The 19,553-nt window shown below is 43.3% G+C and overlaps 1 protein-coding gene across 2 annotated transcripts in view; it reads right to left on the reverse strand.

Moving 5' to 3' along the window:
• Positions 1–210: 210 nt before the first annotated feature.
• Positions 211–19,553, reverse strand: part of CHKA (choline kinase alpha) — a 63,953-nt gene continuing 44,610 nt past the window's right edge. For both annotated transcript variants that reach the window (XM_068260583.1, XM_068260584.1), the window contains 5 exons: positions 19,414–19,501; positions 16,083–16,191; positions 13,538–13,644; positions 10,273–10,354; positions 211–6,919 (listed from right to left, as the gene is read on the reverse strand). In XM_068260583.1, coding sequence (XP_068116684.1) covers positions 6,860–6,919; positions 10,273–10,354; positions 13,538–13,644; positions 16,083–16,191; positions 19,414–19,501 — 446 coding nt within the window. In that variant the 3' untranslated portion in view covers positions 211–6,859. The remainder of the gene's footprint in view (positions 6,920–10,272; positions 10,355–13,537; positions 13,645–16,082; positions 16,192–19,413; positions 19,502–19,553) is intronic.

Genomic DNA, 19,553 nt, shown 5'->3' on the forward strand with positions numbered 1-19,553 from the left:
AATTATGGTGTATTGAACTAGTAATGCAATCATAGCATTACAGATAAACTTGGGTGCCATGGGAACAGGATTTGGAAGTACCAGGTATGGACTGATTGAAGAAGTGGCTGGTTGGGGGAGTTGGGAGCTGGATGGAGAAAGGTTGGGGAGAGGATAGAATTGCGGTCACCCTTCCTTTACTCGGATGTTAAAAATAAAACACACCAAATATTCACAATGCATATTTTAATATAAAAATACAGCATTTACATTTATGATACAGAAGGAAAAATTACACATTTGTACATAACATTTTTCCTTTTCATATGTGCCTCAGGTAGAAATGAAAGAAAAGAGTCTGTTGCAATCTTTAGCAAATAGTGTCATAGCATTTCACAGTTTAATTGCTATTATCACATTGTCAACATTGTTGCTCTACATAGAAAAACAAAAAAACACAACCGTTTGAAGGTAGGCAATAAAGTTGGCCCTCATCTAACTATAATATTAATACATGGGTGAAATTCAGGCTAATCACAGCAGGAAATTTCATATGCCAACTTCCCTCAGGAAACACAAAGAGGCTCAGTTACAAACACAGCAACGAAGATACCAAAGCAGCCAATCAGAATCCTTGTTTTTATGGAATTGCGCTAATCAAAGTTTGAGGCATTTGACTGGCCCAATTCCGATGCAAGTCAGAAAACCTCATCTCTTAGTAATTTGAGGTAACCTCTCCACTTTTCTTTGTAAACGAGCCTCCGAAGGTTTCCTACACTGTTATGGCATATGGTTCACAGGTGCAGCATAAGGAGTTGGTGACTTCTGGCATTCGGACCACCTTTAAAATAATGTTTGTTTGGCATGGCTTAACAATGCAAATACAGCTCAAACGCCAGTGCTTACATGCTGGGAATGTTGCCATCAGTCACTGCTATGGAAAAGCTTATCTTACCACTACACCAGCAGGTGTAATTTTATAAAGGTCCCCCAATATGTGCTTTACAGAAGAATGTTACTGCCTAACTCCATGCCATAGTATATATGGCACTATAGGTCTTCACCACTTGAAGAATAAGTGACTATGAAACCCCCCAGGGCTGCCTATTGTTCACAAAAGCCTGTAAAATGCAAGATGGCATCCCCCATGTAACTGAGAGCAGATTCTGGAACTCTGACCAGCAAGGTGGGGCGACCAGTAAAACAATATTATTCAGGCATGTAGAACACACAGTCTGGGAAAGTTTACTTCAGGTCGAATTTAAAGTGATCCCTTTCGAGCCTAATCTGTGGTGAATTTTTGCAGACAGGAGTTAGGCCGTAACATTGAGGATAAACTTAGTCAATATTCCTCTAACAAAAAAGGATATTATATAAATTGTCACCTATTTCACCTTAGAAATTTTAATACACAGTATTTCTGTAATTAATACAATTCTTAAAACCCCCATAGAGATTCATAGCCAAAAGATTATCAAGTAAAGAATCCGTTACATAACACTTTATATTTAAAATAATCAGTAATAGCGAAGGAATGAAAATCTCGATGCTGTGTGCAGACACATAATACTGACAGCATTGAGTGTCAGATCAGGCATAGAACTCAAGCTATGGCAGTGATCTTTTACTGTCGTGTTTTCAGCAGAGTTCATTTAGTTTCTTTAAAGCTGAACTCCAGGTAAAACGATGCCATTTGTGTCACAGTCTTACTCCCAGAACCACTGCGGTTCTGAAAAACCGAATGCAGATTGTAGGGCTGGTAGTATCCTGGTCAGCCTTCCATGCTTATTAGAGCAAATCGGACCATATCAGCCCTACCCATCCAGGCTGACCCATTCACAAGCACTGCATTGTGGGAAGAGCGCCTACACTGATGCAAAGCAGTGCACAATACAGTTACACCTTCAGGTAAAATATATCTCCATGTATCTCATTTACATATTGATATGTAGCCAAAAATGCATTCTTCTCATTTTTGCTGTCTCTTATCTCTGAGAAAATTTTATATATATATATATGTGTGTGTGTGTGTATAATAAAAAAAACAGCACATTGGCCGAGCAAAAGTGTAAAAAAAAAAAAAAGTTGTGGTCCAAGAATCTAAAGACTAAAAGACAAAAAGGCGTGGCTATGAAGTGGTTAAATATAACCTGTCAAGTCCGACACTAGTATACAGTATAATTATTTAAATGGCAAACCTGGAGTTCAACATCAGCATTGTAAAACCACCAGAATAAACTACGTAACACTAATTATTCCTTCTTATATTCACAGCAGAGTAATGCAAATTCACCCTTGAAAAGGCAAACATGCTATTAATACAAATGCTAGCTATTACTATGCTTAGACTAGCCACAGAAAACATGAATGTTGGCAAATAGAATCACATTTGTACAATGTAACCAGGTTTACAATGAGAGGTAAACTCTGCAGCATGATATGAAAGTCCCCCAAACCGAGTGCTGACACAATGAACGGGTACTGCATGGGGCAGCATCAATGGCTGAACAAACTACGGCAGTTAAGCTAACCTATCCTTGGGTGTAGCCAGGGTCGAACTGGGCCACAGTAGTACAGTTTTTTCCCTCAGTGGGCCCTACCTCCAGGTCTCTGGTGGCCCCCCCCCCCCCTCCTTGTCTGACAGAGCTCCAATTGCTGCCTACAGCACAAACATTCTCTTCTCAGTGCTGTAATCACTCATGCTGAGAGCAGTGGCGTCGCTAAGGAGCTGTAGGCCACGATGCAAGTTTTACAATGGGGCCCCCCAAGCACTCTATACATAACAATTGATATGACGCACCAAAACTTGCCAATGGCAACTACAGTGTCAGAGGTGCAAGAAGGGGATGGGAAATAGCTTGTTAATGATTACCACTGTTCAAAGTATCTATAGAAGTGATTATTATGAGCACAGGACCAATAGAGAGGTAATACTGTAGTTGAGGGAGGGCCCTTCGGGGCCCCTTTGGCCCAAGGGCCCTGATGCGGTTGCAACCTCTGCAAAGAAGGACATTACTTTATACTGAAGGAGGGGACTCTATGCAAAGTTTTGCTGGGCAGCAGTGTCTCTGAATTACAATGCTGCTAAGATCATGTACATTTGGCCCTGTCCATAATACATCATGACCACGCCCACCTTCTGGTGCATGGCCACGCCCTTTTTTCACCGCAATCATGGGATGTGTGGGCCCCAGGTTGAAATTTCTTTGGTGGGCCCCCAGTGTCCCAGTCCGACCTTGGGTGTAGCCATAGGCAACCTATAGTTCTGTAATGCAATATAAGGTACATCTAAATTCTAACACTAGGGTTAAGGGCATAACTACAAATCATGCCCTCCCAGCAGAACATTGATGGGCCCGCCTTTATGTTCACAACCCTTCCCTTGCCTCCCTTAGTGACCCTCACCCTTATACAAGGGTCATAAAACAAGTGTGGCCATCAGGATCTTCACACCCATAACATGTGTAGCCACAAAAACACCTCATCTGGAGTATCAGAGAAATGGAAGGTTAGTAGTTGGGACCCTCCCACAGCTCTGCCCCCCCTGTAGTCGCAGGGTCTGCTCGCCCCTAGTTACACCCCTGACGAGGGTAATGTTGACTCATACAGTGAGTGCCCTTGCATCATTTCTGCTCCTGACTCGGCACTTTCATATACTGACAAATTTACTTAACAGCTAAACTGTCAGTAAGCATTTTTTTTTTTAAACCAGCACTGATGCAGAATATCACAGTGACTGCATCACTCTAAATCCTTACCTGTGTGCCCAGGCAGACTCAGATTCTAAGAGCAAAGTGAACAAAGCCCTTATTTCTGTCCTAGCCTTTCCAATCATGCCTAACCCAATGCCAACAATTATGCTCCCTTCTCTCTCTCTCTCTCTCTTTTTTTTGCCTTTTTTTTTACGTGGGCTGCAAACTTATATACTGTATGGGGTATAATATAACTATGAATTACTATTTCTAAACAGCTGAGCCAGTTATGTCTGCACTAGATTGGTGTAACATACAGCAAGCCTCTGTATGGATTGCTGCACGTACAGACACGACCCCAGCAATTAAACAGCATCAGGGTAAAATTCCCCTGTCACATACCCTACATTTTTGCTTGCCTGGCTGTCCAACTGAGCAATGGGCGACTGTCCTGAAGTTCAACTTTCAAAGGTTGGAAATTTGAGAACTTGGAAATTTAAGTGGAAGCAAATGTTTCACTAAATCAGGCCCAGCTGCCAAATCTGTGGGCGATGTATAGAGAATATATAGGAACTTAAAGGGGGGTTCCAGCTAAGACTATTTCCTTACACAAAGGATTTTTTAAATGAAGGTCAGTGCCCATGTATGGCTTATCACACATGGCCTCTATATACCTTTGAAATGCATAACAGGACATCTATAAAGATAAGCAGTACCAATATATGCTTCTACATAGCAACTGGAATGTGCTTGTTGTCCTGTGTTGAAATCTATGCTGTTATTGGTTGCTGTGAGCAAAGTTTGCTTGTGTTCTATTCTTGGTACATTCCAGCTTGCTGGTTAAAAGGTGACAAAGCGTTCTGTATGCAGATCCCCCCCGGCATAATAAGACATAAGGACTGAGTCACTTTGGTCCTTCTGAGTATCTGCTATTCTGCTGGGCACCAGCCAGTAAGCCTTAAGGTGACATCCCATCCAGTGTTGGTGTAACATGATAAACATGATGTACATTTGGTAGAGATTTTCACTTCTAACGAGAATAGGAGTAAAAACTTCCAGGCATTAAAGTACAAAGGTACAAAACAGTGAGAAACATTACAATATACAGTATTAACCGCTTTTACAATATTTACATTTTCAAAATTAAAATACAAAAGTCCTGCTTCACAAGTTTCAGACTGAGCTTGTAAAAAATGCTGAGGTGGTTTATAGTCACATCTCTGAGGAAGCAGTCTATTCAATAAGGATGAGGTCACCGTAGCGCCTTTGTAGCAGAGATTAAAGTGGAACTAAACTAAGGCAGGTAGCTTGGTAACACAAGTTGCCTGGTCCATGCTTATACATTTAGAAAGGTTGTCCTACCCTTAGATGGGTGATGAAACTATATTGCTTGTAGCAACGCCCCCTCGATAAGAGTGGGTTGAGGTGACACAAATGGTCATGGGGGCGTGTCTTGCAGACGAGCTAATCTGTGGAAGTTTCTTGCATTGCTTTGGCAGAAGCCTGGATGGCATTTGGAGCTATGCTGATTGTGCTACAGATGTGTGCTCTTAGCATTGATGATAGCACAAATGGACCCAGTAAAAATTGCTGGAGGCACTTGGAAGACATACATATCGCCCATGAAATAGTTCATTCGCAGATAGAGTTCCTCCTTAATTCCAGCTACATCGTAGTATAGTGTGACATAACCACAGCACCTGCATTACATGTCATTACTTCCTGTTGCTGGAAATGGTTTAGCTGCTGTAGGTCTCTATAGGTCTAATAGCTACATCTGAGACCTAGAGACAATCAAAGTAATGACAGAGCTGTGTCCTTGAATTGGAACTCCAGTTTTGCCAAAAACTGAAAACATAGTTCAAAGTTGTTTGCAATATTAACTATCATAATCTATCTTGGGGAGGGGGGTATTGAGTTTTGGGAGCATGCAGCACTTGAGTATCTACTTTATGCTTTTGTATTTCTGAAGTAGATGCGTCTACAGATATTTTTGGCCATGTTGGCCTTCTTGCGGAGAGAATTATCATGAAAACTTAATTTAAAAAAAATCATCTAAATTTCAACTTGAAGGAAATTATTATTTCTAAAGTTTCCAAAACATTTAAGATTATATTTCTGGGCATTCTTTTTTTCCTTTATAGCTGGCTTTTCAAGTTTCCTCATGTCGCATTCTGTAATAAGCTCTTTGATCTTCCCCGGGCAGCTAGACAGAATTTGATGTCAGATTACAAGCACTTGCTTTTGGTTAACTGTACCAAGTCCTTTCTTCAGTGGAAAACTGGACATCTACGGGCTACCAAAAGTGATCAAAGTAAAAGGTAGGCCCTTCTACAAAAGCACTTAACTGGGAGGTAGCTATTTCATGGTCTATAGAACAAAAGGAACAGTCAAGGTTATGCAAATAAAGCTCTGTAGAGTTGACCTCTGATCTGGTTGGAATGTTTCAACAAAACTGTAGTTTCAATTTAGCTGATAATTACATTGTAGAGACACAAAGTCAAGTGAAAATTCCCGGCAGGGTGTCAGTGAGGAGATCAGTGGGGAAACCAAAGCTTAATTAGGCTTAATTAGGAATAACAAGCGGTGAAATACATAAGCCTAGCAACCTTTAGCATCAAATTTTTACTCCCGACCACCTGTAGACTGTCAGGATCAACCCCATTGGTGCAAAGATTTTTTGAAGGGAAAAAGAAGCAAGCACATGTCTGCAGATCTGCATCATCAGCTTTTCAGTGAACAGGTAGTCTCCTTGCAGCTAAAGCTATAGTGTTCCCAAGAGTCGAGAGATGCCTATGCAATATCGCCATAGGCAGCATACTCGTGAATACTTGCTCAAAAAGCGTAGATATCTTAAAAAAACAAAACAAACAAAACAAACTTCTGTCTTCTAGCTTTTAGAAATCAGTCTTGTAAACGTTCAACTAAATTACATTCACGTTGAAGATAAATGTTCCAAGAGAACATTATCGCACATATAAAAAAAAGTGTCTGAATGCAGAACCAGCAGCTGCCCATAGCAAACAGAAGCTCCCTATATTCTAATCTGCAGTGCATGAATGAAAGGAAAGGAGAGATCTGACTGGTTGCTAAGAAAACGTAGACCATTTGTTTCAGACACCATTGCTGAGCCCCACTATATCCAAGATACATTGGAGCTGGAAGGATTTCCAGTTCATGTCCATGAATTACAGCCCCAGCTTCCTCTTTTGCAAGAAGTAGGCATCAAATCTCGCCGTGGCATATTCCTGAAAGGAGAAAAAGATAATTACAGTTAACAGTATGCTCTCCATATGCAATGTGACCCATACTACTCAATCTCTATAGCATAGGTTAATAGGAGTCCTGTTTATCGCTTTGTTACAATCAATTACACAAAGTGAGGCTGCAACGGTGCAAGATATTTGCATGACCGATTTTAGTTCTGTTTTAAAATACTCGCATGCCACATCTGTGTGGTTCAAACATGGCTCTTCGTAATCCATCTATATATATATATATATATAATAGAGTAAGTGCCCCAACCTTCAAGCAAGAAGAAGAAGTAGCGCCCTGCCCCCAGGGCCGGTCCAAGCAAGAAGAAGGGGCTGGTCCAAGCAAGAAGAAGAAGTAGTGTCAAATCAAACCAAGGGCAAAGAGGGATAATTTGCATATTCAGTAGCAGTGCATTGTGGGTAACCACAAATGTTCACTTATAGCTGAATTATTGCAGTTTTGCTTCTGTTTTAAGAAGGAAAATTACACCAAGCTTTGCATTTTTTAGTAGGAGGGCTTTTTGGTCTCTTTTATCCTCCTATACATTCTTAGTAGTTTGGGTCACCCTGAGCTGCTTGGTTACTCTGTTGTACTGGTCCAAGCCCCATCTCATACAGCCTTATCAATCTCTGCTATGTACTGTTGAGGACCAAATGTCTGAAATAGGCTATCACATGTGGGTTTGATATGACTGTGTAAAACTTAAAGCTATAGGCTTGCTTGATTTGCCAAGGGTGAAAAGGAATAATTTGCATATTTAGTGCAGTGCATTGTGGGTAATCACAAATGTTCACTTAGAGCTGAATTATTGCAGATTTTCTTCTGTTTTAAGAAGGCAAATTACACCAAGCTTTGATTTTTTTAGTAGAAGGTCTTTTTGGTTCCTTTTAGCCACCTATACATTCCGAGTGGTTTGGGTCACCCTGATCTGCTTGGTTACCTTGTTGTACTGGTCCAAGCCCTATCTCATACAGCCATATCAATCCTTGCCATGTACAGATGAGGACCAAAAGTCTGAAACAGGCTGTCACATGCGGGTTTGATATGGCTGTGTAAAATTTAAAGCTATAGGCTTGCTATACACCAGTGGTTCTGGATGCTTGCTTGGCTTACTAAGGGTGAAAAGGAATTATTTGCATATTTAGTAGCAGTGCATTGTGGGTAACCACAAATGTTCACTTATAGATGAATTATTGCATATTTCCTTCTGTTTTAGGAAGGCAAATAACACCAAGCTTTGCTTTTTTAGTAGGAGGGCTTTTTGGTTCCTTTTATCCCCCTATACATTCCGAGTGGTTTGGGTCACCCTGAGCTGCTTGGTTACTCTGTTGTACTGGTCCAAGCCCTATCTCATACAGCCGTATCAATCCGTGCTATGTACTGATGTGGACCAAAAGTCTGAAACAGGCTGTCTACATGTGGGTTTGATATGACTGTAAAATTTAAAGTTATATGCTTGCTATACACCAGCGCCTCTGGATGCTTGCTTGGCTTGCCAAGGGGGAAAAGGGGTAATTTGCATATTTAGTAGCAGTGCATTGTGGGTAACCACAAATGTTCACTTATAGCTGAATTATTGCAGATTTCCTTCTGTTGTAAAAAGGCAAATTACACCAATACAGTGTGCGGCATTGCAGGAAGTGACGACAGTGGAATGCACAATGGAACACGGAAGAGGTGAGTCATCCCCGCCCGCTGCCTCTTACTAATAGTGGCAGCTGCTACTGTGCTTAAGCAGGAGGGGGAGCGCACATGGGGGACCCAGGTGAGGGGGGGGGTTCCTGCTGAGCTTAAGCTGGAGGGGGAGGGTTCCTGTTGAGCTTAAGCTGGAGGTAGAGCACACATGGGGGACCCAGTTGAGGGGGGGTCCAACCCCCCTCCCCGCCGCTGTGCCCAATACCCCCTTCCTGTCCTCTACCCTCTTATGCGGCGTATGCTACGCCGCGGGTCGGCTAGTACATAGTATTTCCTGAAGTACTGATAACATCACTACAGGAATAAGGAGTGTAGAGACAATATCTATCGGAAAGGGAGAGGAAGGACCTCTAAAAGAATGTTTTGGAACATTTTTTTGAAGCACATAGGGGACACATTGCAGTTAGTTTACTTTCAGTATATACATAAAGTATCAGCTTGTAATTTACATACAGTGTTAGGCTGACATGCCACCATCTTAAAAGGGGTTTATGATCAGTAATGCAAGTATACTGCACTATTTATCAGGGCCCTATCTTAAGCTTAAAGGGCACCTGAGGTGACATTTGACATGATCAGATAGACATGTGTATGTACAGGGCCAAGCACCCAAATAACTATGCTTTTTTTTTACTTTATCTGCCTGAAAGAGTTAAAAATCAGGTATGCAAGTGACAGTTTCTGTCCCTCACTGATACAGAATTACAGCCATAAAACACTTTCCAGGCAGAAAATGGCCTCAGAGCAGAAGAGAGATAAAAAAAAAAGGACAATAGTTCATAGATTTTAGCTCTGGCATACGCCACTAAATGTGCCATTGAGAAGAGGCCAAGAAACATTAAATACCTAAAAATTAGATTAGATTAAGTCATTTTTAGGAGAAGGAGGATTGATATAATTGTTTATCTCAATTTTTTTTCCACCTTGGATGTCCTTTAAGCAAACTAAAACCCTACACTTTTTTGTTCCCACCTAACACTAAACAGTGCGTCCCTTTAGCTTTTCCTCCCGCAGCTATTTCTGGAAGGAACTTGCATGACTTTTGCCCCTCCCTTTTCAGTAGATTGGATGGAGGCGTGGCTAAATTATGGTTTAGAACATGATTGAAGCAACAAGCATCTCTATAAAGTATTATCTATGAAAAAGTGACTTTTGCGTATATATTTCACACAGTGGTATATTGAGTGTTTTATACTGCTTCTGTAGAATGAATATAGGCTGATAGAATGTTCAGTATTGTGGTCCTTTCCATGCAATCTCTCTAAAAATCTCCTTACACACAATCTATACAAAATTACAACTATTACGATCAGCCACAAGAACGAGCAATACTTTCAGCAATGCTGCACATCTCGGTTTAGAACATTTTAAGACAATGGGCGTGATTCACAAAGCTTTTTCACCTGTTTTTTTCTTTGTTTTCACCTTATTTATGTTACATTTTTAAGCTTCCACAGAGCAAAAATATAATTAAGGTAAGAAAAGTAATATTGAAATGAAGTTAATTAGGTGCAATTTACTTTAAATGATTATTTTGCTTGTAAATGTCCCGAAAGATTATTTTTATCAATTAGGCGATAAATAAGTAATGTATGAGAAGTTTTGTGAATAGAGCCCAATGTGTTGAGGCATGTAGGGCATTAGTACTTACCATATAGCCAAACTCAATGGCGGAGATTTTTGCTTGTACAATGGACCAAAGAGCCCAGAAGAAGTGGGAAGCGAGTGCAAACCTAATAGGAATAAAGAAAAAGCAAAAATACCTAAGAATTGAGCAATACACACTTTCCCCCTACTTCACTCCATACGAATAGGTTCGCATTGTACGCTCTCGACCCACGCACCAGCACAGTGCCGCTTGTGCATGGCTTTTTCCTCCACGCTACTGAACAAGCCTTCCTGCGCTCATACAGGGTCAGGTGTGGGTCCAGGAGGAAGAGGGTCCCATCTGGTGGGCTGCAGGAGGATCAGGGGAGCCTCTTAGTCATCCAAATGCTTTCCTTTACCTTTTTATTTGGGGGGGGGGGGGGTGGACTCACAGGTGTGCTTTCAACCCAAAATCTACTTACCTGGTGCTTTCTCCAGCCCCTGGCAGCCTATCTCCCTTGCAGAAGTCCAGCTCCCAGCCAGGCATCTTCTGCTCCTGCTGTTGCGCTCCTGCAGCTGAAAGCATTCTGTGCTGAATGCTCCAGGGCACGTGAGCGTGATCGTGCAGAAGATGCCGACCTGGTGAGGTCTGCATCTGCAACGGAGGGGACCGCAGGACACTGGCTGGGAGATGAGATTCTGCAAGGGAGATAGGCTGCCAGGGGCTGGAAAAAACCTCCCCAGGTAAGTAGATTTGTTTCTTTTTAACCTCGGCCCTGTCTTTTAACAAGTAGCATATCAATCAAGGGATTTTATCTGATTGCTATTTGGAGTTAAGATTTCCCCCCTTTTAGAGTTAATTGGCCAACACTTTAATGATTGCTCGCCTGCTCTGGATTGGTGGTGGGTTGCTAAATGTCTGTTCTTGAACTTTGCTGACAATGCATTGTTCATCCAAAATAACCAACACATCAGATACCCTGAGGCCCCTTTCACACTAGAGTGTTTTTATTGTTTTATGTTACCAGTTTTTACCACAGGGTAAGGCTAAAGTAATGAAAGTCTAAGGGCCCGTTTCCACTTGTGCCACACGCGTCAGTGAGACACGAGGCGGCACTTCCGGGTGTGCGGGAACGCAGGTGAATCCCAGAAGCCGTCCCATGCACGGCTATGGGATTAGCAGCCTCCCGCGCGAAAACTGTGGGCAGTGTCGGCCAAATCACTAGAGTAAGCTATTCGGCCGGCGGCACCATAGTTTCCTATGGCAGAGCTTCCCTGCGCGATTTGCCTGCTGGGAAACTGCGGATTCAGAGCGGTTTCCGGTGGAAACGGGCCCTAAGAGACATTTCATATCTGATGTGGTGTATCGCACCGGAAGTATTGCATCTGACACAAACTCATCAGCGCATTAGGAGTCAACATCAGCGGTGACTTGCAGTGACTGGAAGTCATGCAAGTCAATGGCACTACTTTCGCATTGCATTGCGCATGCACAGACGCATAGTTTGTCAGTACACTTCCTTGCTATTTGTATTTTGGTCACAGGAAGTGAGCCTCACTTATAGTTTTGTTTGCTGCCAGAAAATTACATTACGGCACATCAACGTAGGTGTTTATGAAGCCACTTTTCGGCGTTGTATTGCAATCATTCAATCACACCGCAACTTAAATTAGGGCTGCTAATGTGAAACTGCCCTAAGGCTACACAGATGCTAGATTTTCCTCCACCAAAGACAATGCTTTGTGATAGTCCTGTATGTGAATTTAGTGTCGGTGCCGGGGTCCCACAAGGTCTTTTGGCGACACACATGTACTGGATCACCAGACAACAAACCAGCACTACTGTCTGGTGTGTATCACTCATTGGCCCACCAAAATAATAGAACAGATTGCTCAGCTGCTATTTTTAAAGTGGATCCGAGATAAACTTTTACTCATTGCATAATTGTGTTCCTTTCATATAGTTTATATGGCATTCCTCAAGCCAAATACTTTTTTTTGTTTTAATACTCTAATTCCCTATAAACTAAACAAGCCTCACAGCTCCTTTTGTGCCTTGGCACTGTGGCAAGGGCTTATGGGAGCTCAGTCTGGGCAGGAGGAGGATTACTAGCTAGAGATTTCAGAGGCAGAGGAGAGGAGGAGAAGGGAGGGGACTGAATTTACACACAGGCAAGCTGATAGCATCTCCAGCCCTCAGCCTGTGACAAACAGAACATGGCTGCCCACATTGTAGCCCAGGAATAAGTAATCATAAAATGTTGAAGCGGTTTGCAGCTAGATATGTTGTGTAAACTATCTACACTTTAAAAGTTACTGGTTATAGTTAGTTTTTCATCTCGGATCCACTTTAACCTCCTTGACGGTAACCCCGTACTACACACAGGGTAGCGGCCGCGGAGGATCACATGGCCCCAGGACAATTTTTATAAAAAAAAATAAATAAAATGGTGCAATACGCTTTAGCTAGCGTTTCGCTAGCTACGGGTATGATCAAAGTTGCTCCGGTCCCCCGCAATAGCTTCCGGTATACGTACCTCCCAGCGTTCCCACGCCGGAGCAGCTGCTCAATCGGCTCCAGGCTTCGCGATGACGTTGATCGGGATTGCGGATGACGTCATCTCCGATTGTCGCCATAGCAATGCCGGAAGCCGATCGGGAAACTACGCTTTTTCGTGGGATCGTGGCGAGGTACGTATAGCCGGCGGTGATCGGCGGGCATGGGGGGGGGGGACCAGAGCAAGTTTGGACATAAAAAATTTTGGGACAAAAAACCTCCCGGCGGAACGCAGCCTCAGAAACTGCGTACCGCCAAGGGTGTTAAAGAGGAACTGTAACTTCAAAACGTCCCCTGGGGGGTACTCACCTCGGGTGGGGGAAGCCTCCGGATCCTAATGAGGCTTCCCACGCCGTCCTCCGTCCCTCAGGGGTCTCGCTGCAGCCCTCCGTGCAGCGATGACGTCAATATTTACCTTCCCGGCTCCTGCGCAGGCGCTCTGACGGCTGTCGGCTCCGAAGTAGGCGGAAATACCCGCCCGCAAGTTCCTGGCGCCTGCGCAGTAGAGCGGACCCGACAGAGATCGGGTATTTCCGTCTATTTCCGAGCCGAAAGCAGCCACAGCGCCCCCGCTGGAGCCAGCAAAGGTAAATATTGAATCTACAGTCGGGTCTGTCGCCGGCTGTTCGGAGGGCTGCAGTAAGACCCCCGTGGGACAGAGGACGGCGTGGGAAGCCTCATTAGGATCCGGAGGTTTCCCCCACCCGAGGTGAGTACCCCCCAGGGGAGGTTTATGATGTTACAGAGTCTCTTTAAAGAGTAACCCGCTCACCTGTTAATCTCAATTAACATTTCTTGCTCCATTTTACTTCTCTCCTCATTGCTCAGGTTCTCAAACCCTGGCTGAAACTCGGCCATGTAGCTGGAAATGAAGTGGAGCTGAAAGACACAACACAACACCCGTTAGACAGCTGGCACTGGCAACAAAGAACAAACCTTCCAGGCAGCACTCAGAGCAGTCACTGCTAACCAACCAGAGACCTCCAGCACACAGAGTGGTCTCTGTGCTGGAGGCCTCTGTACATTTCTCCGACATATTGGCTTGAGAAAGGAGGAACTTTTTCCGAACTGTCGCTGCTTTGACATGTCTATGTGTCTTAACTTATTAAAGAGCATAATTACATTTTGATGATGCCGACCTCGACTATCTACTAATGGAAAACGGAGCCAGGAGTGCTTACCCACTGACCATGGCACATCACTTTGAATCTACTACAGGAGTGCTATCCACAAGTACTTGTGAACTTGCACCAGTTACATTAGATTTTTCCTGCCGTACTCAATCGCATCCTAACTGGGCATACCAAATAAGGTCCACACATGCCCAGTAAAATGAAGGGCCCCTTCATGGAGGAAAAAAAGCCATGCACAAGTGGCTTTATTCTACTGGGCATGCACAGACCTTACTCACAAATGCCCAGTTGGAAATCCACTCGTCCAAGGTCTGAAGCGCAGCCAAAGGAACTTATTTGACTAGCACACGTGGAATAGGTTTCAACTTTAGAGGGGGACCCTTTGCTGCAATGTTGCGCTTTAAAGTAAACCGGAGACCTCAAAGTAAGGATTTGATACTTACCCAGGGCTTCTTCCCGCACCCATAAATACATCCGAGTCCCTCGCCATCCTCCAGCAGTCTGCCCTTCAGCCCCGGCATCTGACTCAGTTGTGTCAGTCCAAGTCTACTATGCATGCATGGTAGGTCCGCGCATGTGCAGAAGACCCAGAGTGGACCCGACTGAGTCAGTTACTGGGGCTGATCGCGGCTGAATGGCAGACCGCGGGAGGACGGCGTTGGACTGAGATTTGTTTATGGGGCTGGAGGAAGCCCCGGGAAAGTATCAAATCTTTACTTTACGAGGTCTCTGGTACACTTAAAGAAGATCTGGGACACCTCTGAACCATCCACTACTGAGGTAAGTAATATATCCATGTGTACCTCCACCCTCTCCCATATTGCTTATGTATTGTTTCACTGTTTATCTCCCCCCTTTGCCCATGGCAAACACCTATTGTGTGAATGCCAATACTGTCCATACATTATTCATCACAGTGAAACTTTACTGCAGGCGTGTTTCAATGATCACTAGAACTTATAATACATTACAGTTTACCTTTCCTCCCCCTAGGCATTAATATAGTGGGGCTAGTGAGTTTTCTCCCTATCCATTCTCACGTATCTATTATAACAAATCACACAATAGGTATTTATAGCAGCGAGAAGTGGGGTAAACAATGACAATTCTTGTTGCTGAGCGATGAGAGGGAAAGGTACACACTGCCACAGTACACGTTTGCATGGGAGGAGGGTAAGATAACACTCAGAACACTATTTTACCGGTAGTGTACCAGAGTATAAACCAACATGTTTTGTAGGGCATTTTGGGAGTAAAAGCAATCTGTTTATGCAGGAGTATATACAGAAGTGTTCTGCAGTTCACAAAGGCTGGATCCTTGTCTGAGGCGGTCGTTATTGCCTGCCTCAGCTGACTTTGGTCATACGTGTGTATGTACCAAACAGAAAATCTGGGGGAGGGTTACTTGCCTTGGGATCCTAAGGAGTCTCCCTTCAACCTCCGCAGTAGCCCCGATCCAGCGCTGGGACCCCCGTACAGCTGCAGACGCCAATATTTACCTTTTGGAGTTAGCACAGGTGCAGTACAGCGGACCCCGACCGGGTCCAGCTATTCGGCTATTTCTGCCAGAGCCTAAGAGAAAAATATGGTGCTGGATCCAAAAAGTAGATATCACTCCCTGTTACCAGCCTTACCGCGCCTGGGAGCTTCCTCCGGCAAGCTTATTAGCGGATCTTCGAGAGAGGCAGCACTGGATTGGGGCTACTGCAGAGGCATTAGGACACAGAGGCTTCCCCCTCCGGAAGGAAGTAATCCCAGGGGCACTTTTTTATTACAGGATCTCAAACCTTTGATTTGCTTGCTTGCTTGCTCGGGGTCTGTGACTAAGGGCCAGTTTCCACCTCGCCAGCGTGTGTTTTGTAGGATGCACGCCTGTACTTGGTAGGATGCGAGCACACAGCTGAATTGCTCGGCTTAGGTTTTGTACGCGTGCTGCAGAAAACTGCAGCATGCAGTCCAGAACTGAAGTGCAATTTGGACGGCAAAGCATTGGAGGGATAGTTTCCCCGACCGATTCGCCTGTAGGGAAACGCTGCAGATCCAGGCTGGGCCTATTGGAAACGGGCCCTAAAGTATTAGAGGCAGAAGATCAGCAGGACAGCCATGCAATGTAGCATCCTCCATGTCCCTCTCAAGCCATTCTGATGCGGTTTTCAACCACTGCCATTCAGTGTAAACTCATACCTGTTGTTTCTTGGTGGGGTAATTTGAGAAAGTGGCTTTAAAGAATGGAAACTTCTCATTGGTGTAGTCATACATCCATTCACAGAAGTGATTGCCAATGTCAAAACCCCTGCAGGGCAAAAAAAAAAGTTATGAAGCAACTTCCCGTAACAGTACAGATAGCTTATAAATATGTGTCAGGGTCATGGTCGTGTCACAGCGGAACAAGTGTTGTAAGGGCCCTTTTCCACCAGCGCGTTTGCGCTGGCTGAATCGCAAAACCGCAAACCGCTAGCGATTTTACAATCGCTACGGTTTGCTTTTTAACATAGGAATCGCGGTAGGTAATTTCCACTACCGCGATTTGTTTATTACTTGATCGCGATCGCGCCGCGGAGCGACTTTTGCCGCGATTTTGCTATGCAGTGCATAGCATAACAAAATCGCGGCCGCGAACGTCGGGGAATCGGCGGTAATTGCGATTCAGCAATCGCTAGCGTTCAGCGTGAACGCTAGCGATTGCTAGTGGAAAAGGGCCCTAAGAGTGCTAGCTGATCAGCAGCTGCAGGTTAATAAGCTTGGCGACAAGAGTTTATAATCCTATCAGATGACCAACGTGCATATCTGTAATGTGATCTACTTGTAGATCACTCATTCATGTGCCAACAGGCTGTGAAATTAAGCTGCTTAAGATTGATATCATTAGGAGTTGTCTAGCACTTTGCATCCAGATATATTTTAATCAAACGCATACTAGTTCCTCCCTATAACAACTTGACCGAAAATCGAATTCTGTGGATGTGTTAAAGATGCACTGTAGTGACAAAATAGAAAGCAGTAAATTATTCAAGAGCATACCCACTTTAAAAGGTAATTTTCATGGTTTCAGTATCAGAAACATTTAGTAGATCTATATATTCTTGTATATTCATATATAGCCCAACCGTCACAGTGATGTTTAGCCTAGGCTATTTAGCTCTGTGGAATTATCCCAGAGCATTCTAGGAGACCAGACATTACTTTCGCTGGCTTCGGAATTCTCAAACATATGCTCCGCAGAGCTGCACCTGACAGGACTAAAGATGTTGCCACCTTTGATAAAATTTGAGAATGTAAATCAGGGTGAGGAAAGACTGACAAATGGGCAAACATTGACTAAATTATTTATAAAATTAATCTTAAAATTTTTTAAATTCTATGTTATTTTCACCGCTGCGCCTCTTTGATATCAGTCTTTGCAATATGCAAAGTTTATACGGCACTCCACACGTGACCTCTGACACTGACACCATGGTAACGTCTCTTGGGATGAAAACTGCACATTCCAAATCACAGAGAACTCAGGCAAAAGCTCCCACAGCTCTCATAATCCGCTTGCGATTAGGGGACACTTTGTACAACCACGAGAAAACTAGAATGAGATAAACTAATAATATTTCAAACCATAAAAAGGAGCAGGATAGCGGTTTACCCCCAAGGAATGAAGGTACAAGGCTTATGTAAAGCAGTGAGGTTTATTAAGGCATTAGGACGGCACGTTTCACAGGCTGCTCCACATTTCATCAGATAATTAGTAGAAGCCAAGGAGCAATAAATTATATGAGCTTTCTGTGAGGTAAGGCTACGTGGCTTGCACCAATAGCCTGAGGAAGTAGGGCGTGGCACACTACTTACACCGTCTATACAGCTAAACAATCACTCCACCACTTTCTAGCCAAAACCACTGACGGTCTCAGGTGACATTCTAGCATGACAACCAGCTGATCTGACGTCATGGCCACCACCATCCAGAATTTGTCACCATTAATCACATGTGACTGGTAGTTACTAAAGCGAAGTTCCTCCAGCTCATATGTTGCGTATTATTTGTAGATTTCAGTCTTTCATGGGGAACAGGACTTGCACGACTGTGACCTGCATAACTCACTCTTCTCTGTGTACGTGAAAATTATTTTTTTTTTGAAAGTTTGTTCTGCTTCCAACTGTCATTTTTCAGTTTTGACTAATGACACCAGTTTTGTTTGAAAGCACTGCCATGTTTCCCACTGTACAAGAAATATTACTGGTTGTTATAGTAAACAAGTTACCAGTATCACATGACTAGAGCTGCCAAGAAATGGCCAATAGGAGCGGCATGGCGAGAAAGGCAGGGCAGGCACAATTTACTGCTTGAATTGCTCTCCACACACAGGAGAAAATGCAATTTCAAAGCAAACAAAAATGATATTGACAGCCATGGAGAATCATAAGATGGTAATCTGCATAGCTCCCAACTGTCCCACTTTTGGAGGGACAGTCCCTCTTTTGGGAGCCCTGTCCCTCTGTCCTACTCATTTGTCCCTCTTTCAGGACTTTGTCCCTCTTTCTATGTAAATATATACATTGCTCTACTAAAAAAATGTGTTTGACTCTAAACTTTATTCCCATCCTTTAAATTGATATGTTACTCATTTTAAAAAGTTAATATGAAGAAAAATGAACCAGGATAGAAAAGAACAGTGTGGTTTGAATTATAAAACAACATATTGTTCTTATGAAATCTTTATGGTATGCATCACTAGGGGTGTGATGGGGCGGGATCAGAGGTGTGGCTTAAGTGTCCCCCTTTCTCATCTCAAAAAGTTGGGAGGTATGAATCTTTAAAAGGTTTTCACAGGTACGCCTTACTTCTCAATTCTGGGCATAAGGTCACTTTAACCTCATCAAAAGTCAATAATGAACAATTCTATTCTGTCTTTCATGAAATGCCCGAAAGCCAATCCCAGTTAATACAGCATGTCTCCCGGTAAAGCCAATAACTTAGAAACACTAAAAAACAAACTTCTACAGGTCGGCCAAATACAGTGGAACCTTGGTTTGCAAGCATAATTTGTTCTGCAAATATGCTTGTAATCCAAAGCATTCATATCAAAGCGAATTTCCCAATAAGAATTAATAAAAACTCCACAATCCAAACCCAGTTTTAGAATAATATTTAATACAAAGTACTGTATAAAATAAAAATGTAAACTAAAAGAATCCTAGCTGTCTGGTACCCCAACCTTTCTTTGTGTGGCTTTAACAAGGAACTTATCCAATGACCGTTGCTTTGGCCTACTTTAGAGGATTTCAAGAAAAGGTGACTTTGTACAGTCCCTACACTCAGATTAAGTACAACCCTGCAGCGTCCAAGGGAGAAGAATCACTGGCCCAGTTGTGATGACGTGACACAAGTATATGTTTTTTGCTTGTATATCAAGTCAAAATGTCTCAAAATTTTTTGCTTGTTTTGCAAAGCGCTCTCAAACCAAGTTACTTTCAGTCCAAGATTTTACTGTACAAGGTGACAGTTCTTTCCAATGTTGACTCTTACCGGTAATTGTAGCTGCTGTATTCAAAGTCTATCAACATCAGCTTCTGGTTTTCAGAGTTCTCTCTTCCGGCTAATAGAAGGACGTTACCTGCAAAGATAGCAGAATTTAAAAACCTGTTTCCGAAAGCTAAATTGAAGCA

This window comes from Hyperolius riggenbachi, chromosome 11, assembly GCF_040937935.1.
Source record: "Hyperolius riggenbachi isolate aHypRig1 chromosome 11, aHypRig1.pri, whole genome shotgun sequence".
Lineage (NCBI taxonomy): Eukaryota > Metazoa > Chordata > Amphibia > Anura > Hyperoliidae > Hyperolius > Hyperolius riggenbachi.